The sequence below is a fragment of the Chamaea fasciata genome, unplaced genomic scaffold, assembly GCF_029207755.1.
Source record: "Chamaea fasciata isolate MVZ Bird 193981 ecotype frontalis unplaced genomic scaffold, bChaFas1.0.hap1 SCAF_2, whole genome shotgun sequence".
Lineage (NCBI taxonomy): Eukaryota > Metazoa > Chordata > Aves > Passeriformes > Sylviidae > Chamaea > Chamaea fasciata.
In genome coordinates, this window is record NW_027094087.1 from 112,344,630 (window position 1) to 112,370,142 (window position 25,513).

A 25,513-nucleotide genomic window follows, 5' to 3' on the forward strand; every position below is an offset into this window, starting at 1 on the left:
AATGTGTTTGTGGACAACTGATTTGTCTAGTGCCACATCTTATTACAAATTTTGCATTTGAGGTTTTACTTGCAGCTGTCCACATTCCTGCTGTATTTATTTCTTTGGTGTGTGTGTGCAGTGGAACGTGTGGCTGACGCTGTCACCGAAGTCCCTCCAGAGGAGGTGGCCCTGCCTCCAGCTCCAGAAGAGAGGATTATGGATCTGGTTTTAGGAAAGATGCCCAGCACCACAAACAGCATCAGCTCAGTGACAAAGTAAGTGTTCTGGGATGCATAATTTCCTCTTAGGTGTAGCTAAGATGATGTAGCATGCAACAGTTCTGCTCAGCTTCTGGGCCCACAGATGCTCTTTTTTATCAGCATCACACAATTTATAAAATTGTGTGATGCTGCTGCTGCTTCAGGAGGTGATTTTGAGTGCCACTTGTACACTGGTAGGATTTTGGAACATAACACAAATGAAAATTTCTTTTTTCATCATGTTACTGCTTTTATTCAGTGTGTTTTCAAAAGCCTCCAGCAGCTGCAAGGTGAAATTTACTCCCATTGAAAGTTAGTGATAAGACAGGCAAAGAGGTTTTTTTTTTTTCTTTCAGAATATGTTAATCGTTATTATTCAGTCTTGCTTGTCATCTTAGCTCATGAATGACTTCATGTTGATTTTGCATGTGATACTAGATTTGGAGCAGTAGGAGGAGAAAACTTCAATATAACAGAACCTCAGGGAGACTCTTAAGTATCACAAGATTAATTCAGATTCTTTTATGTCTTTTTGTCTTGGTAAAATTTGCCTTTAAATTTTTTTTTTTTTGGCATAATAGAGCACTCAATTTTTATGAATTAGCTAGTAATGGTGTATATTGGAGTCCTTAACAGACACAGAGCCATCAAAAAGGCATTTCAGCAGGTGGCTGTGCTGGGAAATGGCTCAGTGCTGCTTGGCACCCTGCTGCCCTCTGCCCAAACACAGCTTTTTACATGGGGTCTGCCAAGCTTCCTAAGCTGAGCTAGTGCTGATGTTTTCAGAGCAGAACAGATCCTTTCTGTTCCTCTGAGGGGCCTGCAAAGAGACTCTCTGCTACTGCTTTTTTGCCTCGTTGGTTCTGGGTGAAGAAAATTGGGAGTGAGTGACATCTGCAACTTCCAGGAGGTGGGCAGGGGGGCACCTTGGAGCTGGGGGAGCTCCATCCAGGCCCCCTCCCTCCTGCCAGGAGCTGAGTTTAACACTCCTCTAGCTTTTGCCAGCCGGTGGAACTCTGTTGCAACCTGTGGGATAGCTTTCAGTCCCTGCCTTTCTCTCTAATCCAGTAGGTTTGCTCATCACCAAAACGCCATGTCCCTCAAAAGGAGTTTAATTCTCTCCAGTAGACACGGGATTCGGCGGAAGCTGATAAAGCAGCTGGGGGAGCACAAGAGGGTCTATCAGTGCAGCATCTGCAGTAAGATCTTCCAGAACAGCAGCAACCTCAGCAGGCACATCCGTTCTCATGGTGGGTTGGCTTTTCCCTGGCCTGGGCATTGATTTTTGTGTGTCTTGGTTCCACCTTTGAGTTAAACAGCAGGGCTCGTTTTTAGGTATTGGGATATGTATTCATAAGAGAGCTGGCTTTGCTTTTTTCTTTCTTTTAACTCTCTCTAGGAAACTATTTTAATTTTTCAGACCAAAGCACAAGAAGATAATAGTGCAAAATTGAAGTTCAAAGTATTTAAATTTTGAATTAGGTACATCTTTTAAATGGGGGCAAGGAAGTGATTTTTTTTTTCTAAAGCTCTTATTGCCTTTAAATATAAATATCACCCCCACCTTCACAGGCATATGGGTAACATAGCTGTGTAAATGTCAGGTGAGTGTTTTTCCACCTGTGATCTGCAGTTCCAGGGACCTGTGTCCTATTCTAAGGGTTCCTTGAAAAAATCATCACTGAAAAAGGATGGGGGAACTAAACCAGAATTGTTGGAAATGGTTAAAATCCACTGGTTAGATCTTCTGAATTACTAAATTTTCCATCACTAGCCTGTTTGCAGTTGCATGTGCTTTGGTTTCCCCTGCCTTGCCTGGAGTTGGTTATTATCAATCACTGACTACTTCCCTTTCATCTTGGTTGATCCCCTCAGGTGACAAACTGTTTAAATGTGAGGAATGTGCAAAGCTGTTCAGCAGGAAGGAGAGCTTGAAGCAGCACGTTTCATACAAGCACAGCAGGAATGAAGTGAGTGGAAGGGGCTCTCAGGCTCTTGCAGGATTTATGTGGAAAGGCACAGTGAGATTCCAGGTGTGAGCTGGGCAGCTCCATGAGAGCAGGTATCCCATGTGAGTGAGAAAGGACAGAGAGGGGGTGCTGACATCTTATCTTAGAAAAATTGTTGAATTTTAAAAGTGCTTTTGAGCATGTGCAAGCCCTTTTCCTATAGAAAATTGTTTTCAGGCATCACTTCCAGCAAGACAAGCTGGAATTAGCTGGATCTGCATGACACAGATGTTAGAGGTTAGATTCCATTCTTGTTTGCTTGTCCTGTTTTATTTCTCCTCACTTTTCACCTTTAATGTGTGAGCTCTGCCTCTGAATGCTGCTGTCATAGAAATATTAAACACACCTGTAGTGGCACCTTATTTGTGAAAATTTCCATTGTTGCTTGGCACCAGGGTCCCTAACTCTCAGATTGCTGCCAACACTTCTGGAAGATGAGTCAGATCACATCTTGCTTCTCAAACATTCTGTGTCTGTGTTGGACCAGGAGAATATAGGGAGACAGCTACATCCACTCAGGAGCATAGTCTTTGGGTTTTTTTATAGCTCAGATGTAGGGGCATGGCAGGATGACAGCATCAGCATTTTGCACCACTCTGTAGTTAAATGCCCTCTTGAAGGAATAAAATCTGGAGAGAAGACAGAAGAGGTGTTTGAGGTTTAGCATTTCTCTGTCAGATGTGACTTGGCTTTTTCTGTTTGTGATCCTCAGGTGGACAGTGAGTACAGGTACAAGTGCACCACATGTGAAAAGGCCTTTCGGATAGAGAGCGCACTGGAATTCCACAACTGCAGGACAGGTGAGGATGGAGAACCGTTTGTCTGGCATCTCTGTTCCATTTTGGGAGGATGTCCCCAAATCCATCTCAGCAGAGAAACTACAAATGGGGAGTAGGGATTTATGTTTTTGTCATCATCACAGCAAGCAACCTGGTTTTCTTGATAAGAAAAGTGTAACCAATAATCTGTAGAGCAACACATCCACTTTGGAATTGGTTACTTTAGTATCTCCTGCTCACCTGTGTAATATCCTCACTGGTGTTTCCTTTGTTCACAGATCATCTGTCATCATCTCTGTTTAATTTTTTTTCCTTGAAACTAAGTTCCACCTCACTCCTCTGAAACAGAGGAACTGGAAACAGGGCCAGTATTAGTGGTAATTTGCAGTTTTCTGGGATTACAGTTTTCTACAGCTTTCTCCAGCTTTATACTTGCAGTAGTCTCTAAATGTTTTTTTCTTAGTATCACTCCAACTTGTCCTTTTCTCCCATAGCCATCCCTTGTGGTTACTCATATTATTTATGCTGTGATCTTATGCCCAGAAAATTACATCCTGGTTACTTTTATGGCCCCACAGTAATGTTCAGTCCAGAATCACCCAGGTAATTGCCCTTAGAGCATAGTGATGGGTTCCATGTTTAAAACCCAGATCCAACAGAAGAACCACCTCTCACACCAACATACAAAACCTGCTTTCAGCTGTAAAGAGCTGCATGGTTTCTCTTGCTTACAGATGACAAGACATTCCAGTGTGAGATGTGTTTCAGATTCTTCTCTACAAACAGCAACCTGTCAAAACACAAGAAAAAGCACGGGGATAAGAAGTTTGCATGTGAGATCTGCAACAAGATGTTCTACAGGAAGGATGTCATGCTGGACCATCAGAGGCGGCACTTGGAAGGTAAATTTACTGCAGATCAACCTAATTATTTCTCTTGGAGCAGCAGTGGAGGTGGGCAGGTTAAGGAAATGATAGTGTGCATTAGATTCTTCTGGATGGTGGCTGTCTTTTTTTTCTATTATCAGTTACCTGGTCAAGAGTTTCAAATTTCAGCCAAATGTGACATTTATGAAAAATAACACTAGTGGGCCCGGAGCTGTTAACAGTCATGTGGAAGCTGCATGGCTTATTATGCAGCAGTTCAGACTGACTGATTTTAATTATATATTTTTCTTTCTTTGCATCTTACTCTTCCTTTTTTAAAATTCATGTGCTAACTTGAAAATCTGAAGGCAGAGAGTTAACTTGCCACATACAGCTGAGAGTGACTACTATAAAATACAGTGTCAGTGGCATGTTATCTTTGAAACACTTGAGAATGTATGAAAAGGAGATTATGAGAGTTTACTGTTCAAAATCTCAAGCATCTAAGGATATTACAGGTACTCCTAGACTGGAAGAAGTTGGTACATTGCTCAGCGTGTGTTAGAATGTGGTTAGTGACTTAGATAATAAAATCGAAAGTGATTTTTAAAAAAAGCTGCCAGATTGTCTATTTTCTGTCATGAACCAGAGGACAAGGGGCTCTATGACCCTGGCAGTGTCTCATTTTTAGCTGTCACAGAAGAGCAGGAACCCTCTGCCCTCCTGAAAGTAGCAGGGAAATAGGTCTGAAATCCTCTCTGAGCATTACAGCTGATGCTGGATGGTTGCATCTCTCCTCAGAGACTTCCTCTCCTCTCTTTCTTAGTGAGGGTGAATTTCTGGGCCAGGTAACAGATTGAAGTGCCAAGGCCTACCAGATCTGCCTGTTCCCTGGTGTTGACAAAAATATTTTTGACAAAAGTGTTGTCAGACACTTTACAGTTAGTTTAATAACCAGTAAGCCGCAACGCATCCCTTTGGCAGACTGCTTCTATGTTCTTAAAACACCCTTTTAATGTAGCAATCACCCTTTTGTTAGCAATTAAACCCTGCACTGAGGCCCTTCCCAGTCTCCCTGTGAAAAGGCTGGAGTGGAAAGCCATGGTTTATTTCTTGTTTTGTTTTTTTGATGGGGACTGTTGTGTTAAGGGGTGAGGCGTGTGAAGAGAGAAGACTTTGAGCACAGCACGGAGAACATGGTTCGGTACAAGAAGGAGCCCTCGGGGTGCCCCGTGTGTGGGAAGGTAGGAGCTTGTGCCAGGTGTGCCATGAGAGGCTCTGCATTGTAGCTCCAGGGGTGCTGCAGCTCAGCCTAGAGAGGAGAAAACTTGAGGGGATCCATCCATCCATTTAAATATCTCCAGGGGGGTGTCCGAGGATGGTGCCAGACTCTTTTCGGTGGTGCTGAGCAAAGGCACGAGGAGCAGCGGCCGTAAAATAAAACACAAGAAGTTCCACCTCAACATGGGGAAGAAATTCCTCACATTGAGGGTGGCAGAGCGCTGGAACAGCTGCCCAGGGATGGTGTGGAGTCCAGGCAGGACATTCCACTTCAAACACCTGTAGCTCTGTTATTTATCCAAGCCCACTGTGGCCATGGATGGTGGGAGCTGTTAGCACAAAGATAAAAGTGCATTTCAGGCCTGAACTTTCCTCAGGGCATGGAGTACAATGTAGAGTGTCACATGGCCACACTGGGTGTATGTCAGTGGAATCTCATGGCTTGTGTTATTTAAAATGGAGTTTTTCTGGCTGGTCATCAACAGCCGGAGTTGACTGTGTGCATTGGGAATCCTCCTCCCTGGGGAATAAAAGTCAATTCGTGGCATAGTCATGGCATGGTTGCATTTGAATGCTCAACACTCATGATCTTCAGTCACTGTTGTCACAAGGAGTGTGGGTTTAACTTGTGATTTTATAAATGTTTAACGATTTCTGGTGCAAAAGGTACTCAGGAACTCCTAAGTTGCTGTGTAGACCTCTGGTTTTGATGCTTTGGATATATTTCATATCAGCCAAGGTAGATTTTGTGGCTGTGTCTTTTTAGAGACAGATGGAACATTTGTGATTCAGAAGACACTTGTTTAAATATTTCAAAATCTTCTCTATGTAATTCTGCTGCAGCTTTTTTTGGAAGTCCACCCCTGGTGAATGGCTAGTTTCAGTTAGTTCCTTGGAACTGTGCCATACCACTGGATTTTGCCATGCCAGCAGTTTTGAGCCTGGCTGGCTAACAGGAGGTCCTGCATGTTTCTGGCAAGAATGAATAAAAAAAGACAGTGAATGTGTTCTGTGCTCTCCATTGGATAGGTTACAAAGAACTGTAGCCCTGCTGGATGTGATCCAAAAATCTTTCCTTCCTTCTCTTCTCCTTGTAGGTGTTTTCATGTAGGAGCAATATGAACAAACACCTTCTGACACATGGAGACAAGAAATACACGTGTGAAATCTGTGGACGGAAATTTTTCAGGGTGGATGTGTTGAGAGATCATATTCATGTCCATTTTAAGGTATTGTGTTAGCTATCAATTAGAGAAGGCAGATTGTTTTGCCAACACTGAATTATAAGGAATTAAATGAAATTAAAAGGGAATTGTATCACTCAGTGGTGCTCATAAAAATGCTTTCATTGATGTAATATTGTACCAGCTGGGTCTCTTTAGATTAAAATTCCTTTTATATGCAGAAAAATTAATTGTTTGAGTAAGATATTCCTTACGTGGTCCTGGACAGAGAAACTCTGGATTGAATAAGGCAGGAAGATATTTTAAATAAATAATATTGCAGCAGTTAATGCAAAGCAGCCTGCATGGCAGCAAAAGGTGACCAGGCCTTACTTTTTGAAGAAGTTTAATCTATTAAAACAAAATATTCTTTCCCACTCTACACAGGACATAGCCCTAATGGATGATCACCAGAGGGAAGAGTTCATTGGTAAAATTGGAATCTCATCAGAGGAAAATGATGACAACTCTGATGAAAGTGCAGATTCAGAGCCTCACAAGTATAGCTGCAAAAGGTGCCAGGTAGCTTTAAATACTTTCAAATTCACTTGTTATGGGATGGGAGAGGGAGTGGAGGTGTCTATAAATCATTCAGATTTTTAAATATCATTAAGGGCTCTCAAAGAGAAGGCCAGTTCTCAGGTCTGTCTTCTGCAGTGCTGTTACCTCTAATCTGTGAACTCAGGCTATTCCATAAGAATTGAGGTGGTGTACAGTGAGGGGGATGATGGCCACTTGAAAAAAGGAACGGCAGATACATTCACTTTTTCCTGTGAGGAAGATAACAAGCAAAACTGGAGGAAGGATCAATAAAAGAACAGTCACATCTCGATCTACCTTTTAATTATGTGCAGCTTAGAACAGTTAGAGCATTTCTGATTGATAGAGTCCACAAACTGATGAAGTTTTATGAGGTCAGAAGGTTCTTTAGTGGATACCCAGACTCAGACTGCTGCTTATGTTCAGTGTGACTGTTTATTGCTGCCCTGCTCCATTACTAACAGGGTGGTATTGGAAGTGCTGATGGAACGTAGTTCACTCAGTTGCCAGCTGAGAGAGGAAGACTTTTTAAACCTCTCACTGCATGTATTTTGCCATTTTGTAAAGAAATAAGGGGTCCTTAAGGACTCTGTGCCCTTCCTGGGTGAGCACACTGTGCCTGGGCAGGTGTGGTGCAAAACCAGTCAGTGAGAACAGCAAAACTGACACAGGGACGGGGGAGTTTTGGTTGTTCACCCACTGAATTGACCCCCAGAAATCAGAGCTTATTTCACAGCCCACACGTAATGTGGTGCAAGTTCTTACTTTATCTTCATTTTAAGACCTGGATATAGTAATATTTCAGTTTTCTTATCTGCATGGTTTTAAGTACAGACTGATTTTAAGTTTGTGTCAGTAAACTCATGAAGGTGTGGTGTCACAGCAGTTCATGTGCTGATTTGCTTTCACTGATGCTGATGTGCTTTCACTGTGCTGATTTTCCTGCCTGACACTTCATGGGTACATAAACTATATAAAATTGTGTGCTTCCAAGTGAGGGCAGTTGGGCCATTCAAATCAGAAAGATCTCTTTGGAAGCTGGGGTTTTTTTTAGTGCTTTTGCAGGTGTTTGTGAAGTAAACAGTTGTGTAAGGCCACAGCTGTTGGAAATGGGATTTGATGTGAGGAGATGGGGGCAGCCAAAGAGAGAACAAATACACACAACTCTTGGAGAAATCTCTCTTCTGAGCTCTTAAAAAATCTGTTTTTTCTGGTCTCAAAGTACATCTTCACCAAGCTTTGCAGTGCTGTTAGAAATGCCATGACCAGTCCCAGAATTGGAGCAAGAGACCATGTCATTATGGCACTTCACCCTGGCATACTGGAGCATATATGGGTATGCTGGAGCACATCTGGACGTGCACATCTGGAGCTCAGTAGTGTAGTACCTGTTGTAGCTACAACACTTCCAGAAGCTGAGCCACAGTCACTGCCCTGCAGTGCCTGGAAATTCCAACCCTTGAGGAGCTGCTGACAGTGCAGGCAGGAGCTCACCATGCCCCTAGAGCCCATCAGAGATTTTCTCCATCTGTGATGTCCTCACTCTTAGACAATCACAGAATAAGCTGAGTTGGAAGGGACCCTCAGGGCTCACTGAGTCCAGCTCCTGGCTCTGTGCAGCCCCAAGAACCCCACCATGTGCCTGAGAGCATTGTCCAAACGCTCCTTGGGCTCTGTCTTGCTGCAGTGACCAGAACCTGGGCAGCCTGTTCAGTGCCCAGTCACTCTCTAGGGGAAGAGCCTTTTCCTGATATCCAACCTAAACCTGCCCTGACACAGCTTCAGGCCATTCCCTCGGGTCCTGTCAGTGTCACCACAGAGCAGAGATCAGTGCCTGCCCTTCCTCTGCCCCTACAAGGAAGTTGTAACTGCAGTGAGGTGTCCCCTCAGTCTCCTCCGGGCTGAACAGACCAAATGTCCTCAGTGGCTTCTCACCAGGCTTCCCCTTCAGACCCTTCACCATTTTTGTAGCCCTTTGGACATTCTCCAGTAGTTTAATATCATCTCTATATTGTAGTGGCCAAAACTGCTCATGGTGCTCAAGGTGACCTGGTAGAGATTAAACGTGGCTGTTCCTCAGTGCATGAACAACTTGAGGTGCTCTTCTTGTGCAGAAGTGGAGACACCATCTCCAGCTAGAGAAAAGAGTGAATTGATGTCCTGTAGCAGCGTGCTTGTAATGTCTAAAATGTTCCAGGCCTAAATCCAGCTGCCACAGGGTTTTCATCCAGCGGCACACAGGATTTTAGTGGCACACGGGATATTTACATCTGCTCGATGTTACCTGGTCAGTGCAGCACCTGAGGACTTTTTTTCCCCCCTTCCATTCACTATTGGTTCATTTCCCAGCTGACCTTTGGCAGAGGGAAGGAGTACCTGAAGCACATCATGGACGTGCACAAGGAGAAGGGTTACGGCTGCAGCATCTGCAACCGCCGCTTCGCCCTGAAGGCCACGTACCACGCGCACATGGTCATCCACAGGGAGAACCTGCCCGACCCCAACGTGCAGAAGTAAGGCTTGCTCCACTCAGCACAGCTGGCTGCTTGGAGTTCTGATGGTTCTGCCACCTGGGGTGCCCTTAGGGAATTTGGCTGTGCTAAAATAACTGAGAAATGGGGGTTAAAATGTTCATGACAAGTTTGAAATGCGTGTCGCTGGTGATTGGCTTCACACAGATGGATGAGTCAACAGCCCCCCCAGTTTGGGCTTTGCAGAGTGTAAATCAATGATTTTATTGATTCAGTGATAATATTACTTTTATTATAAATCAATGATTTTAATAAATGCTTTTGAAAAAAATTGTATAGCAATACCAGGCTGCTCCAAGCTTGCAGTCAACTTGGGGGTTTCTTAAGGCTCATTTAGAAAAACTTGTGCTTCAAGGAACTTTTATAGTCATTAGTCTTAGCAAATGGAGCACACTTAGTGACAGAGATGCCTGAGAATCACCTGTGCCTCAGAAGAAGAATCACAGTTTTTGGTCTCTTTGGTTTCAGGTACATCCATCCATGTGAAATCTGTGGGAGGATTTTTAACAGTATAGGAAATCTGGAAAGACATAAGCTTATACATACAGGTAAAAGTGTTGTGTTTCTTTATAATTATCCATACTAAAGAGAAATTTCTGTTCCCAGTGCCTGCCTTTTTTTTTTTTCTTTTTTTTTCTCTAGATTTTCACTCTACATTACAATAAGGCAAATACAATATTTATTCTTTTAGAGTAAACCAAATTTTTCTAAATCAGGTAATATTAATGAAGATATTTGATCTGGGCACACAGTCCAAATCCCTAGTTAATATGTTTGCAGGATTCACCTAATCCTGTATTCTGTTCTTCCCCAAATTCTTATCCATGCCACCTTCTCACCATTACACAGGCTGAAACCTGCTATTGCAAAATCATTTTTAACAGCTCATTACTATTTCATGCTATTCAGTCTTCTCCTACCTCAGGCTTTATCTTTTTTTTTTTCTCACAAAAAAGCCAGCTTTTCTGTCTCTTCAAAGTCTTCTAATTTAATTTGGGCTACAATATCCATGAAAAGTGTGGTTGTCAGCATAGGCGGGCTGTTGCCCTCTTAATTCACCACTTTAATCAATTTTTAGGAGATGCGCATTACTCATTAACATTTTTTTTTTTGTTTACGTTGTCTTTTAAATTTATTTTCAAGGTGTAAAAAGTCATGCTTGTGAGCAATGTGGCAAATCATTTGCTAGGAAAGACATGTTAAAAGAACATATGCGAGTCCATGATAATATCCGAGAATACTTGTGTGCAGAGTGTGGCAAAGGTATGTCTGACGCCTTGTTTTCCATTCATTGTGATAACTGAGTAGCAGGTGAATATCTGAATTAACACAACTCCCAGACTGAGAATAGTGGCAGTGCTGTAAATCCTGCATTTTTGAGAGGTAGAAAATGTGTTAATCAGGAGCATTGTGCTTACGTGAGCTGCCCTAACTTTGTACAGTTTGGTTTCATGGCCTGTGAGACAACACTGATTTTAGTAGCATTTGTTTCTGTCAGGTTGAGGAATGCCTGATTTGCAGCACAAAAGTGAATGCAAGTTGATTTTTTCATTCTCTGCTGTTTACTTAAAAAAATAGAGTAACTTCTCTCTGTAAGAGCCTAAAGAATCAAAGTCCCTTTGACTTTTTCAATTTCTCGTGTTAAAACTTGAACAAATCTGAGCTGGTATTTTAGTGAAAGGCAGTAGTAAGTCTGACACCTCTAAGGATGTTTTATCATTGCTTGTCCCTGCTATTTTGTTTCTCTATCAGTGATTACTCAGATGTTTGCCAGAGCTTTTTTTTCTGGAATTAAAATAATAATGATGAAGTGCATTGCTACATAAACAATTAAGAATATGCAACTGTGGACTCGCAGCAAATATAAAATAGAGCTGTTGGTTAGCAAAATGAGCTGAGTTCTCTCCTGAAGGTGGGAGTGATGGACTAAGTGTCCTGTGCCTTGTGTCTCACAGGAATGAAGACAAAACATGCCCTTCGTCACCACATGAAGCTTCACAAAGGGATTAAGGAGTACGAGTGCAAGGAATGTCACCGAAAATTTGCACAGAAAGTCAACATGCTGAAGCACTACAAGAGACACACAGGTGAGGGCTCCAAAGATGGACAAAAGTTGCACTGAATCAGTGAAATGTTTCCCAAGAGGACTCTTACCTAGAACAGTCAGACATTATGACAAAAACTGATAAAACATGCATGTTCTGCTCTTTGAAAAGTGAGATTTTGTCCTGTCCTCAGCAAGGGCTACTTGTTCTACAAATAAATGCAGTTTAATTGGTTTCAAGTTTTGTTCTTTTTAAAATTCTTGATCTAGGGCACCTCTGCAGTGTTGGGTTTAAGTTAATGTTCAGGTGGTGATTTCCCAAAATAAAATCTTACTTTCCACATCAGTTTCTCTGGGATTTATTTTCTGCTCGATATAGTGGAATGGTTTAGATAAAAGCAGCTGGTGAAGCTGGGCTTCTGTCTGTGATTTTTATTTTTTTAATGCAACTAATACAAAACTCAGAATTTTCCCAGATATCTTTAGGCTGCTTTTCACAGGTGCCAAATGTGCTTTTCATGCAGGAATCAAAGATTTCATGTGTGAGCTCTGTGGCAAGACATTCAGCGAGAGAAATACGATGGAGACTCACAAGTTGATTCATACAGGTAAACCCTCTAAAAAATAGCATCGAGAAAAAATACCATAATTTTACTCCTTAATTTTGATTTAGACTGGCCAGTCTTGAAACTAATGTTGCACATGCTGTTACCAAACATAAATTGTTGCTCTCCTTGAGGGGTTGGCAATCCCATGCTCATCCATTGGGTTTCCTTCCTTCCCTCTGCCACCAGTAGGAAAACAGTGGACGTGTTCAGTGTGTGATAAGAAGTATGTCACTGATTACATGCTGCAGAAGCACATCCAGCTCACCCACGACAAGGTGGAAGCCCAGAGCTGTCAGCTGTGTGGGACAAAGGTTTCTACCAGGGCGTCCATGAGTCGACACATGAGGCGCAAACACCCGGAGGTGAGGGGGTTGGAGTGGGTTGGATTGTGGAATTTATTTAATTTTTATTTTTTAAAGACTGTTTATGGCCTTCAGTGGCTTGAAAGGAATTACTTTCTTTCCCTCTCTCTCTTTTTTTTTCTGTTCTTTTGAGCCCAATTTTAAGTAGTATCTGTGAAACATGGACTTAACTGAATCAGTCATTTCGCTATCTGATTCTCAGTCCCTAAAAATGAAGTTCTTCTGATTATTTATTTTCTCTTTTCTTTTTCTGCCCCAGCTTAAATATATGTTTTTTCATGTTTTGTCTCCCTTCATTAGTGAGTATAATGGATTCTTTTTTCCCCATTGTGTTCTCTGTATTCAGAAGTGATCTGAAAGAAGTGGTGAATAGAGAGGTGATGGCAGCATCTGCTGATGATACAGAATTACTCTCAGTATTAAAGATGAATGCTGACTGGAGAGAATCTGGATTAGAGGGATGTTTTGTCTGACCCCAGCAGAGTTTTTTCTGTGTTGTAAATATTATGTTTCTCTTCAGCATTTCTTGTTTTGGTTTGACTGAGGCTTGTCTGTTCCCTTTGAGGCTTTTAAATTTTTTTTTAACTACCAATTTTTCATTAGCATTGCTTTGCTGTTTTATCATGATGACCATGAAGGGACTCAACAAAATGCTTTGTTCATTGATTTGGGGATTTAAAATGCAGCTACATATCTTAAATCCAGAGGGCAATTTGTCTCCATTCTTTGATGAGCTGAGATATGTAGATTCATCTGAAAATAATGAAGTAGGACACAGTTGTTAGGTTTATAAATTGAAATGCTAACATAATAATTTTTTTCCCCCAAACACGTTTTCTGTAGAATCCATCACTTCCCAGAGGGTTATGTTCTGTCTAGAATATGAAAACAGACATTTTCTTTTACTGTGTTTAAATTTTGCTGGATTTCAGCAAGAGGGAAAAGATGATATGCCAAAAGGTTATTTTAAAAAGCCACAGTTAACTCCCTGTATTAAATACTATGTGTAAAGTGTTAGATTACATCACTTTTGCTTGGTGACTGGGTTTGTTAGGGAAGTGCTGTGCTGTTTGAGTGGTTTGCACTGCTGCAGTCCTGCAGCTGACACCTCTTTGTGTTCAGATTCTTTCAGTGAGGATTGATGATTTGGAACCCCTGCCAGAGACCACGACCATTGATGCCTCTTCAATTGGGATTGTTCAGGTGAGTTCCAGGGTGAGGTGGGACATCACTTTTTGGGTACATAACATAGCTGGGCGTGGGCTGATGGGTGAGGAATGTGCTTTTTTTAGAGAGTCAGCCCCAGTGGAACATGTCCAAGCAGCCACAAGCTGCTGATCTGCTTGGTTGTATAACAGGCAGAATGTAATTACAGGGTGAGGTCCCAAATCCCTGGAGTCAGGATTTTGCTGAAGTTTGTTTCTTCGCCTGAGAACTGACAGTAAACCAGATTCAGGTGATTGTCTCTTGCTTGGAACCTCACTAAGCAAAAGGACTTGATGTTTTGTTTGGAAATGTGTTGCTCCAGCCGGAATTAGCCTTGGAACAGGGTGAACTACCAGAAGGGAAGCAGCACATAAAAACTCCGAAACGTGGCCAGAAACGAAAACAAAAGTCAGGTGAGGAGGAGGAAGCTCAAGTGCCTGAGGACCCTGCCTTCAGTGAATACACAGAGAAGGAAGGTGAATTCACAGGGAATGTTGGAGATGAGACTAATTCAGCTGTACAGAGCATCCAACAGGTGAGCTGCAGGAGGAGGGTGATGGATGGTATTGCTTAGAGGCATAACCCTTCTTTTGGTTAAAAAACATCACTAAAGAGTGGTTGAGACATTTGGAGCTGATTGGATAAATTGTGGTAATACAAAGATGGGCTTAGAAACCCAAGCAGTTGGACCAATAAAGCTCCTCATGTTTGTGTTTTCATTTGGTGTTAGCATCAGCTTGTTTGCTAGGTATCACTAACTGGCTGAAGCTGTGATTAAAAGAGTGGAAGTTAATTTGACTGTTTGTTCTGAATGTTCCATACCCCTCTCTCTCATCACCATCTTTTTTCTACACGTGGAAGTTGGCGAGTTCCAAGTTTCCTACGTTCCCATCTGTGTCCAGAGGAGGGCAACAAGGCTGGTGAGGGGCTTGGAACACAAGGCCTGTGAGGAACAACTGAGGGAGCTGGGGTTGTTTAGCCTGGAGAAAAGGAGACCCAGAGGTGACTTTATCAGTCCCTGCAACTCCCTGAAAGGTGGCTGTGCTCACGTGGGGTTGATCACTTTCTCCAGGCAGCAACTGGCAGAACGAGAGGACACAGTCTTAAGCTGTGCCAAGGGAATTACTGGTTAGATATTAGAAAGAAGATTTTCACAGGAAGAGTGAAGAAGTACTGGAATGGTCTGCCCGGGAAGGTGGTGGAGTCACCATCCCTGGATGTGTTTAAACAAAGACTGTATGTGGCACTGGGTGCCATGGTTTAGTTGAGGTGTTGGGGCTGGGTTGGACTCGATGATCTTGAAGGTCTCTTCCAACCCAGTCATTCTGATTCTGTGATTCTGTGTGTGACTCCTCTTGCTGGCAGCTGAGCCCACCAGCACTTCCATGGTATCTGGTGCTCAGCTGGAAGCCACGAGGCTGAGGTCACCTTTGTGTTTCTCCTCAGGTGGTGGTGACCCTCAGCGACCCGAACGTCACGGCGCCCTCCAGCTCCGTGGGGCTCACCAACATCACCGTCACCCCCATCACCACGGCAGCTGGCACCCAGTTCACCAACCTGCAGCCCGTGGCCGTGGGGCACCTGGGCGCCCCGGAGCGCCAGCTGCAGCTGGACAACTCCATCCTGACCGTCACCTTCGACACGGTCAGCGGCTCCGCCATGCTGCACAACCGCCAGAGCGACATCCAGCTCCCGCCCCAGCCCGAGGCCCCCAACCCTCAGTCCGTGGCCCATTTCATCAACCTGACCACCCTGGTGAACTCCATTGCTCCCCTGGGGAGCCAGATCTCAGAACAGCACCCCCTGAGCTGGAGGTCAGTGCCTCAGACTGATGTCCTGCAGCCCCCGGCGCCGGCCCCGCCGCAGCAGCCGGGCCAGCAGCCGGTTCAGACAGAGCAGCAGCAGCAGCAGATGTACAGCTACTAATTTATACAGGAGTGCTGGCATGGGCAGTACTCAGAGACACACAGAAAACAAACCACACAGACCTTTGGAAAAAAAATTCTTAATGGGATTGTTTGCTGGATATACCAAACAGAGATGGGAAAATGTTTATACAACGAAATTGAAGCTGAAATTGGCAGATCACCCTGCAACACCCTGGTCTGGGATTCTCTCAGCTGTCTCTAGACCTTGCACTATCTTAAAAAATAACAGAAAGGAAAAAGAAAAAAAAAAAAAAAAGAAATCGCACCACAAATTTAGCAGCCCCTTACAGTTGTGCACTAAGATTGAGATTTGACAGGTGCATCATCACACACCTTAACCAAAGCAGGGAAATCCTAAATTTCGCGGCACTTGTGATGTACAAAACCCCTTTCAGCCATACCATGTCACTTCTTTCCAAGTCTGGAAATGACATCTGAACACCTTGTTCACGCTGGGTGGAATGTCCTTGTGGTCAGGTGGTAGAGACTGAAATGTGAAGACACAAAGGGGCAAAACAAGAATTGTCATTGTTTCTTTTCTTCTTTAGGTCTTGTATCTAACAACAGCAGTAAAGTAGGTGGAAGTTGGGGTTTTGGGGTGGGCATGAGTGTGGTGTGGAAGAAAATATTACCAATTATTTCCATTTTAGTCATGGGAAAAACCCTGTACCCATCAGACAGTGTTAGTGCTACTTGAGCCAGAGAGCTGGTCTAATGCTGAAGCAAACTTTCCTGGTCTTCTAATCAAGTTTCAATCAAACCAATTACAAACTGAAAGAAGAATGTGATACAGTTTTATGTAATTTTTCAAACCTGCTCTTTCAATCTTGCTTTTAGCTAGTAGGCCTGAAGAGCAATCAGACCCCTTTGATGAAATTCAGGATGTGAATTTTTTTTCAATTAGACTTATTTCATCGTGTAATAAACATTTGAGAAAGCATTCTTTTTATATATATATACATATACATATATATATATATAGCCTTTGTATTTTACTGTGTGTTCCTGGTGAGTATTTGTGTGAAAAAACACTATTACCAACACGATTACTTAATTTTTTTCATCCCCATGTTGCTCCTTCTCACGGAAAAAAAAAAAATATGGATTCTGTTCCTTCTGTTTCCAAAATTTATTTCCAAAGTTCACAGCCACACACACAAGGCTGTGTGAAGTGCAAGAAAAAGAAAAAGGAATGTCTGAAGCATATTCTGTGTCCTGCCACATGGAGTCAGTGTGCCCCAGTGTATAATGGGTGAGGTTTGCATGACTGCTGGGGATGCAAATCATGGGTTGGGTCCAACTTTGCTGACAGTACCCCGTCATTTCATTCTCCATCCATGGATGTGCAGTCTGGACTTTTGCATGTCAAGAAGATAGTATTATTCCCACAGGGAAAACGAGCTGGTAGCAGAAAGGAATAGACTGAATATATATATGTATATATGCATATATATATATATATATAAAATATTGTTGCTTGAAATCCTGAAGGGCAAACCCCGCTGTGGCTGAACAATGAGATCCTTTGGGGCAGCAGACTGAGCCACAGAACTGTGCTGAAGGGTTTTTTTTTCCCTTGAGGATAAAGCAGCTGCTCTGTCTGACAGTGAGGATGGATTGGTGGTTGTAGAAATTCTGTCTGTGCCTATGGTATTTATGAAAAAGTTGTATGTTTTTAGCAAAAATATGAGTAGGAACGACTTCAGCTTTGAAAGTCTCTATTAACACAAATTACTTGACCCCTAAAGGTTGCCTTATAATATCTACAACAAATCCTCTCAAAGTATAAAAGTCTGGATATTAAAATTGACCTCCAGTGGTTTTCTTGGTGCCATGGCTGTGTCCAGAGGTTTGGTATACCAGGCTTTGTGTAAAGCTGCAGGACAGGAGTAAGAAAGGGGTTTCTGGTGACAGATTTTGTGTGTCAGTGGAGCAGAACTACTTTTATTTAATTGTCAGCTGGTCTATAAAATACCTGCATGGGAGAGACCAATATTTGATGGGACAAGGATGCCTATCAGAAAGAAAGGTACCTTTTAGCAGTGTGGGAAAGAGAATTTTTCATTCCCTGCTCACCCCTGCCTTCCTTAGGTACTTTTCACACAAATACTGTGAGATGGCTGTAATTTTTTAGCCTCAATGTCCTGAGTACAGTTCCTGAATTATTTCACCACTGGCTTGAGTTCGTTCAGTTTCTCCTCAGCTGTCCTGTCCACTAATGCTTCTGTTTTGCACCAAACCCAGTGGGTAAGAGGAAGCCAGCTTTTATTTATGAAATACATTGTTTCATATTGTTTCAATATGCGCTTGAAACTTCCCCCCCCATGTTTGGTGCCTAATTGGTAAAGGCACATTATGTTTGGGCAGGGTACTGTGGAAAAAAGAAAAAGCAAATGGAGAGCTGCTAGGTTGAGTTGTTACGGTAAATACAGAATTTTTACACGATCAAAGTTTTGTTGAGACACATGTAAATGGTGATTAAGCTTTTAATTGGGGAGGAAGAGGATTTTTGCCTTAGCAGAGGGACTCTTCTGTTGATACTACTGACAGTGGCATTTGTGCTGCGTTGACTCAACCTGCATCATTTTAACACATAATTTCCTGTTTGAGAAGAGCTGCACTCAGAGGAAATCCACCTTTAGAGACCTCTCTGGCTTCACAATGTAATCCCTTGGTTTTCTGTACTCTTATGGGGTTTGGCATCCCTCCTGTGCTGCCTGGCCTCAATAACCTCATCCAGGCAATAGGATCTTGCCTTTCTGCCAGTGGTTGATTCCAGGAGATTTTAGGAATGATCCTGCAGTGCTTGCATGCTGATTTTCACCTAGAAATGTTCCTCTTCAGTCTCTCAGCATCCCCAAAATCATAGAACAGCCCAGGCTGGAAGGCACCTCAAAAGATGATTGATCTGGTCCTGATCGGGTCCAGCCTTTTTTTGGGGAAAGGGAGCACAGGTGAGGTGATAGAATCATAAAATCATCATTATCCAGCATCCTGTCTAATTGCATCTTTTAAACCTCCAATAACAAAACTCTGGGAAGGTTGTTCCAGTGGGTGGGTGATGGTTCTTACTGTAAAAATTACCTTAATTAATGTTAATATAACCACTGGAAAGGCTTTGGTTAGGCCAGGCAATAGAAAGCTCTAAAAGCTGATCTTCCCAGAGCACTCCTTTGAGACAGGATTGTGACTCTCTCCACAACCCTTGCTGTGATGCCTCATCATCTCCCAGCCTGATTTTAGTATTACTCCTGTTATTAACATCCCTGTGAGAAAACAACTGTGTCTTGGGTGTGCTGCACCATGAAAAAAAAAATACCCAGAACAAATAATTCTGTTTGGTTTTTTTTGTTTCAAATTGTTTTGTTTGGGGATGTTGGAAATTGCTGCCTTTTCAGACAGAGCTTCCCTTGGACAAGCAGCCACTGCTCACCCAGCTAAGCCTTTTCCTGGTGAATACCAAAGTTGTACTGATGCTGTTTTCAAACTGCACAAGAAATAAAACCACTCCATAAGGGATGTGCAATCTAAATTTCCTCTGCCAATTCGTTCCCTGCCTTTTCAGCTGTAGGATGTGAAGGCTTTGTTGTTTTCAGCCACGTGTTGGAAGGTTTTTTGCATAACAACTGTTCAGTGACAAACTGGAATTACTTTGAGCCAAAGGAGTGATGTTGTGTGGTGTTCTGTGTATTGTCATTGTTTATTGCTAAGACTATTATTTAATTGAATGCTGTCTGTGGCACACTGGGCTCTGAAGTAAAGGAGCATCGAGGTATAGAACCCTTTCTCTGCCAGTGTTATTCTTTACTGTTCCTTAATTAAGATATCAAACTTTTTTTTTTTTCCTTCAAATCTCTCAGATTTGCCCCAAAAGCAGTAAGATTAACCCTCATCCTGTGGAACTTCATACATCCCAAATTATAAAAACACGGGGTAGCATTCTAAAATATTTATTCTGTAGCTTGTTACTGGTAATAACAGAAAGCAGAAGAGATTGAATCTCTCATGGTTTCTGTGCTGAGTTCTCTCAGGAGAACTGACTGACATTCTAAAACTTGTTTTTTTAGCTCTGTCTTTGTGAAAAGTGAGTGTTTTTGCAGAAACCCACCAGCCAGTCTCCTGCCAGTCTAACCAGCCACATTTCTGTACTCTTTTATTGTTCCAGAGATGGTCAGAAGTTAATATCCAGGTAACAGTTGGATTTTATTTCAAGAACTGAATTCCCTGCCAGTTTGTCAGTGATTTGTTCTGCACACACAAAGGTGTCTCAATTTCTCATCTGGAAAACCAGGAAAGGAATAAATACCACACATCCAAGTGACAGTCATATCCAAACTATAAGTTATAAACACCTTTGTGAGTTCTTGGCCAGTGATGAGATTTCCTTGCTGCTGTTAACAGTAATAATTTTGTCACTCGTGATTCCTGTGGGCCTGGCATTTATTATTGATTTGGGCATACCTGTTGGAAATTCCTTAACTTTTGTATTATTGGCCTCATCTGTAAAAGGAGATGAACATGGGAGGAGGATCTGCTCATCCACACCACGATGCCCAGCAAAGCTCTGCTTGAAGAGCAGTTTTGGAGACAGACATGCAGCCAAGTGACTGCAATCTCTGGGATCAGTCACCAAAGTTTGTTTCCACATAGGGGTTTTTGCCCTACAGCAAACCCAAAGTCATAGTGGCAGCAGGATAAAGGAAAAAAAAAAATCTGTCATGTTTCTCAACTTGTCTTGATTGTCTTGAGTGTTGATTTTGCACTGTTTGTGGCAGGAAGCTGTTAAAGGATCAGTGCAGCCAGGGTTGGAAAGGATGTTTCTTGCCCTAAGATGCTTTGAGAAGACTCTTCTGGATTTATTTTCCCTCCTGGGTGCTGCAGGGCTGTTCTGCATCTCTACTGCTGCCATCTCAGCTCAGACAGGATTCTGCAGTAGAATCGTAAATCACAGAATGGCTCAGTTTGGAAAGGACCTTAAAAATCATCCAGTGCCACCCCTGCCATGGTCAGGAACACCTTCCACTGTCCCAGGCTGCTCAGAGCTCTGTCCAACCTGGCCTTGGACACTTCCAGGGATCCAGGGGCAGCCACAGCTTCTCTGGGAACCTATTCCAGTGCCTCACAGGGAGAATTTCTTCTTAATACCAAACCTAACCCTACTTTCTTTCAGTTTAGAGCCATTCCCCCTTGTCCTGTCACTACAAACCCTTATAAAAAGTCCCTTTCCAGCTCTTCTGCACAGCTGCTGATGGCTGAAACGTTGGATCACTCATCCAAGGAGTCCAAGCTCACTGTTGCTAAATTCCCAATATCTGAGCAGAAAGTGTCCTGGAGATTTCAGTGCCACCCCCAGAGTAAGAATTTCATCAACATCTGGGGTGTAATGCCCTTGGATTCCTGCTTTATCCAGGAGCTGTGTCGCCCAGTTATGGTGCCTGATTAGTCGCTGACACTTCTTTAAACCTGATTTTTGGGCGCAATGTCTGTGGAGCAGCTGATACGAAAAGCAAGAAAAACTACTGGGTTTGCAGGTTTATTTCCCTTAAAGCCAAGTTTTTCAGTCCTAATATCTTTGCTGTCACTGGAGTGCTTTCCTCTGTTTTTTTTTCTATTTACTTGCAGGTTTAGATTCTAGGAGGCTTTTAAGGTGTCCCGGAAGTGTAGCAAAAAAAAAAAAAAAAAAAAAAAAAAAAAAAAAAAAAAAAAAAAAAAAAAAAAAGTAGTAATGGCAGAATGAGGAGTTAAAATTAGGAGAAACAAGTGATGCTCATTTTCTACAGATTGCCACCCTTCTCCTGCCCACCTGAGCCTTAGCTTCCTGCCGTGGTGGGTGATGGAAGCTGAGGGAAGGAGGCAGCACAAGCTCTGGCTCGTTTGGCAGAGCTGTGGCGTGGGGATTGACGTGCAGGGTGTTGTTAATGAGAGCAGAGAGCAGCCAGCTCTGCCAGCCTTCCCCTGGAGCCACGTGCTCATCCCAGCCTCTCCCAGCACAGCTTTGCAGGAGCTCAGGGGAGCCCTGGAGTCTCCAGGACTTGCATCTTTCATGGTTAGTGAATGTAAAACCACAGAATCCTTTTAGGCTGGAAAAGACCTCTGAGACTGAGTCCTAGCTGTGCCTGATCCCCAACTTGTCCCGAGCCCAGAGCTCTGAGTGCCACCTCCAGGCCTTCCTTGGACACCTCCAGGGGTGGGCACTCCAAACCTCCCTGGACAGCTCTTCCAATGTCTGACCACCCTTTCTGTGAAGAGATTCTTCCTGATGTCCAACCTCGCCCTCCCCTGGCACAGCTTGAGGCCTCTTGTCCTCTTCCTGGTTATCACAGAAAGGGTTGGGTTGAAAAGGACCTTAAAAACCATCCAGTGCCACCCCTGCCATGGGCAGGGACACCTTCCACTGTCCCAGGCTGCTCCAAGCCCCAATGTCCAATCTGGCCTTGGGCACTGCCAGGGATCCAGGGGCAGCCACAGCTTCTCTGGGCACCCTGTGCCAGGGCCTGCCCACCCTCAAAGTGAAAAATTTCTTCCTAAAATCTAAACTAAACCTACTCTCTTTCAGTTTCTACCCATTCCTCCTTCTGTCACTCCAGTTCCTCATGAACTGTCCCTCTCTTGCTCCCCTGTAGCCCCTTCAGGCACTGGAAGCTGCTCTGAAGTCTCCACACAACTTTTTCCTCCCCAGGCTGAACAGCCCCAACATTCTCAGCATCAAGAAAGGGATTCAAAACTGCAGGGAAAGAGGGGCCTGAGAGCCAACGAGGCACTTTGGAAGTATAGCTCAAAAATGTGTGAGAGAATACAAGCTCAGCCTGCTGTGCTGAGCTGATGGCAGGCTGTGTTTGGCTGCAGGGCTGGTCACTAATTAGTGAATTATTGCCCAGAATCTCTGTTCTATTACCTGTTCAGGGAACAGCGTTGCTGTGCTCAGTGTGCAAATTTACCATAAATTAAAACTCCAAAGGATTTTAGATTCACACGCTGGCTGTGCTGTTATGTGCAGCAACATGCAGAGAGCAAGCAGTGAGATGCCCAGTGATAAGGGAATGAAGAGAGCCCACGTTTTCGTGGCTTTTGGGAATTGTGGAAGGGAGGTTGAGAGCAGAGTTTTCTCCAGGGTGATTGTCCTTTCTCACGCACAGAATAAACCTCTGCGGTGCCTGCAGGTAACTCAGGCACAGGGGAGTTCTCAAGGGGGTGACACTGGAGTAAAGGGGGGCTTTACAATTAAAAAAAAAAAAAAAACAACAAACCCTTTTTAAAAATCAAATCAGCTCATTGCAGGAAAGGGTGGGGAAGGACTAACCCTAGATCCTTGCTCTGCCAAGGGAGATACAAAAGTATGGCTCTCAGTCTGTTATACTGGCTGGTAGATAAAAAATAATAAATAAACTGGGTGCTCACGCTCCCTTTCCCTTCTCTCCACACCCTGACCCTAATCAGAGCTTTCAAAGGAATTAATGCCCTTGTCTGAGTGACATACAGATGGCACTTGTGCTCTCGTTAAGGAGTAAAATTCAGGATTGTTAAACTGCAAATATGGGTGCAGAGGCTGGGGGTGTTTGGGCAGGAGTGGCTTCTTTTGGGGGCTGTGTGTGTCTTTAAAAGTAAAGAATAGCTGCTTTATTGCCTTTCTGTGAAGTTCACGCTGATGCAAACAGGTTTTTGCTGAAAAGACTGGAACCAGTGACAAAGCACCATTTTTAAAGACAAAAAAAAAAAAAAAAGAAAAAAAAAAAAAAAGAAAAAAAGAAAAAAGAGAAGATCCTTTTATTGCATAACCGAAGAGAAAAATTGGAAACTTTGTCCTGAAGGCAAATGCACCCATTTCTCATTCACTCTCCTCCCTTTTTCACTACTTTTTTTCCCATGAAATACATGCAAATCCCAACACGCACTAAGTTTTCCTCCAGGCATGATATAGTTGTGCGGTTATTTAAGAAGTGGATTGAACAGAGATATGAGGTGTTCCCAGCTTGGAAAAGAGTGCTCTGTTTACTGCTGTTGTTTTAAAGCCATGCACTCACCCCTGAGAGCATTTGTAGGTAGTAAAGGGGATAGCTGTCATTCTAATTACACAAAACACGCATTTCCTTCTTAATTGACTTTGTCTTCTCACTGTTTCTGAGTCTGCCGACTTGGAAAGGTGTCTGGAAATCAAGTTGTAAGCCTTTTATCAAAATGAAGAGTGGTTTAAGGGGTAATTCAAGTAGAGCAAGAACTCGCTGTTATCAATTAACGCTTGAAAGAAATCCCAAATTCTGGTTGCACAGGACACTTTATCAGTCTGGAAGCGGCAAATCAATGTGTGTGGTCTGTGCTTGGCTGCAAATCCTTCCAGAACACTTCCAGCCCTCCACTGCCTTTAAAGGTGCCTTTGTTTGGGGTGAAGGACGCTGAAAATAGCGGGGTTGAGCCTAAACTAACAGAAGTACAGAGAGAAGGATTAGAGGGTGGGTGGGGTGTGGAGAGAAGGGGGGAGAGTTTGGGGTGTTCAGGTGGGATGTGGAGACAAGGAAAGGGCAATGTGGGTGTTCAGATGGGGTGTAGAGACCAGGAAAGGGGATGTGAGAGGCTTGGGTGGGATGGGAGAAAAGGAAAGGGGATTTGAGAGGTTCAGGTGTGATGGGAGACAAGGAAAGGGCAATGTGGGAGGCTCAGGTGGAATGTGGAGACAAGGAAAGGGGATGTGAGAGGTTCAGGTGGGATGTAGAGACAAGGAAATGGCAATGTGGGAGGTTCAAATCAAATATAAAAACCAGGAAAGGGGATGTGAGAGGTTCAGGTGGGATGTAGAGACCAGGAAAGGGGATGTGAGAGTTTCAGGTGGGATAGGAGAAAAGGAAAGGGCAATGTGAGAGGTTCAGGTGGGATGTAGAGACCAGGAAAGGGGATGTGAGAGGTTCAGGTGGGATGTAGAGACCAGGAAAGGGGATGTGAGAGGTTCAGGTGGGATGTAGAAACAAGGAAAGGGCAATGTGGGAGGTTCAAATCAAATATAAAAAAACAGGAAGGGGATGTGAGAGGCTCAGGTGGGATGCAGGGAGGAGGAAGTGGGATGTGGGTGTTCAGGTGGCATGTACAGACAAGGGGAGGCTGTGCCATTATGGACAGGAGGATTTCAAAGCCTCTCCCACAGTTTTCCCTCTGGTGGTTTTTGCCTCGGGTCGTTGGGATATTGTGGATACCGGCCTTGGTCAATTAGAATAATTATAACTTGAGATATTTTGTTCCAGTGGTATTAATACCATGGCTAGAACAACTTTAATAAGGTTACTTGACCACGGATTATTTAACGTGCAGCATAAACACCACTCTTCCTGCCTTTCCCTCTGTCTTTAGGGATGCCAGGATTTCCTGTCTCAGGGAAAAGGCTGGTTGTAGAAGTTTGGATCGAAGTGGAGTGAGGAGAGTCCCACTTGGAATACCAGATTTCTCCGGGAAGCTTTGCAGTGTTTCACTTTCTGGTTGGGGGACACTTCCAGTGGGGTGTTTTTAGCAGCTGGAAGTACAGAGAGTCCAAAGCCAGTGGTGTGGATGGTGCCTGTTTAACACCACGGAGCTGCCACAGCGATTCCTGCACCTTTTCCCGTTTTCCCACTGGGTTTTTTCAGCCCGGAATTCTGTCAGCACCCAGGGTTTTTAATCAGTGGGATCAGCACAAGCATCAGGGAAAAGACACAGCCAAGGCCTTTACACCGGCGCTTGAGGCTACTGGGCAGAGTTTGTCTTCCAAATCTGTATGAGAAAGTGAAGATCCTCCTCCCAGCTGCCTGTTGCCATCCTCCTCCCCAAGTCTGCCTCTGACGGAGATCCCTCAGCTGATCTGCTCAGAGCCTCCTGGAACCCCAAAAACTAATCCAGGGAATAAAGCAAGGCAGGGAGTGGTTTCTCAGAGCA

General features: G+C 43.6%; 1 protein-coding gene across 10 annotated transcripts in view; it reads left to right on the forward strand.

The window, feature by feature from the left end:
- Nucleotides 1-15,879, forward strand: part of PRDM15 (PR/SET domain 15) — a 31,381-nt gene extending 15,502 nt beyond the window's left edge. For 7 of the 10 annotated variants that reach the window (XM_066177118.1, XM_066177120.1, XM_066177115.1 and 4 more), the window contains 17 exons: nucleotides 122-257; nucleotides 1,311-1,492; nucleotides 2,118-2,212; nucleotides 2,964-3,051; nucleotides 3,765-3,932; nucleotides 5,046-5,140; nucleotides 6,275-6,406; nucleotides 6,788-6,922; nucleotides 9,290-9,453; nucleotides 9,940-10,019; nucleotides 10,615-10,734; nucleotides 11,427-11,558; nucleotides 12,040-12,123; nucleotides 12,310-12,485; nucleotides 13,608-13,688; nucleotides 14,014-14,226; nucleotides 15,138-15,879. In XM_066177118.1, coding sequence (XP_066033215.1) covers nucleotides 122-257; nucleotides 1,311-1,492; nucleotides 2,118-2,212; nucleotides 2,964-3,051; nucleotides 3,765-3,932; nucleotides 5,046-5,140; nucleotides 6,275-6,406; nucleotides 6,788-6,922; nucleotides 9,290-9,453; nucleotides 9,940-10,019; nucleotides 10,615-10,734; nucleotides 11,427-11,558; nucleotides 12,040-12,123; nucleotides 12,310-12,485; nucleotides 13,608-13,688; nucleotides 14,014-14,226; nucleotides 15,138-15,617 — 2,561 coding nt within the window. In that variant the 3' untranslated portion in view covers nucleotides 15,618-15,879. The remainder of the gene's footprint in view (nucleotides 1-121; nucleotides 258-1,310; nucleotides 1,493-2,117; nucleotides 2,213-2,963; nucleotides 3,052-3,764; nucleotides 3,933-5,045; nucleotides 5,141-6,274; nucleotides 6,407-6,787; nucleotides 6,923-9,289; nucleotides 9,454-9,939; nucleotides 10,020-10,614; nucleotides 10,735-11,426; nucleotides 11,559-12,039; nucleotides 12,124-12,309; nucleotides 12,486-13,607; nucleotides 13,689-14,013; nucleotides 14,227-15,137) is intronic. The other 3 variants (XM_066177114.1, XM_066177113.1, XM_066177121.1) reach the window with 3 other exon arrangements.
- Nucleotides 15,880-25,513: the final 9,634 nt, after the last annotated feature.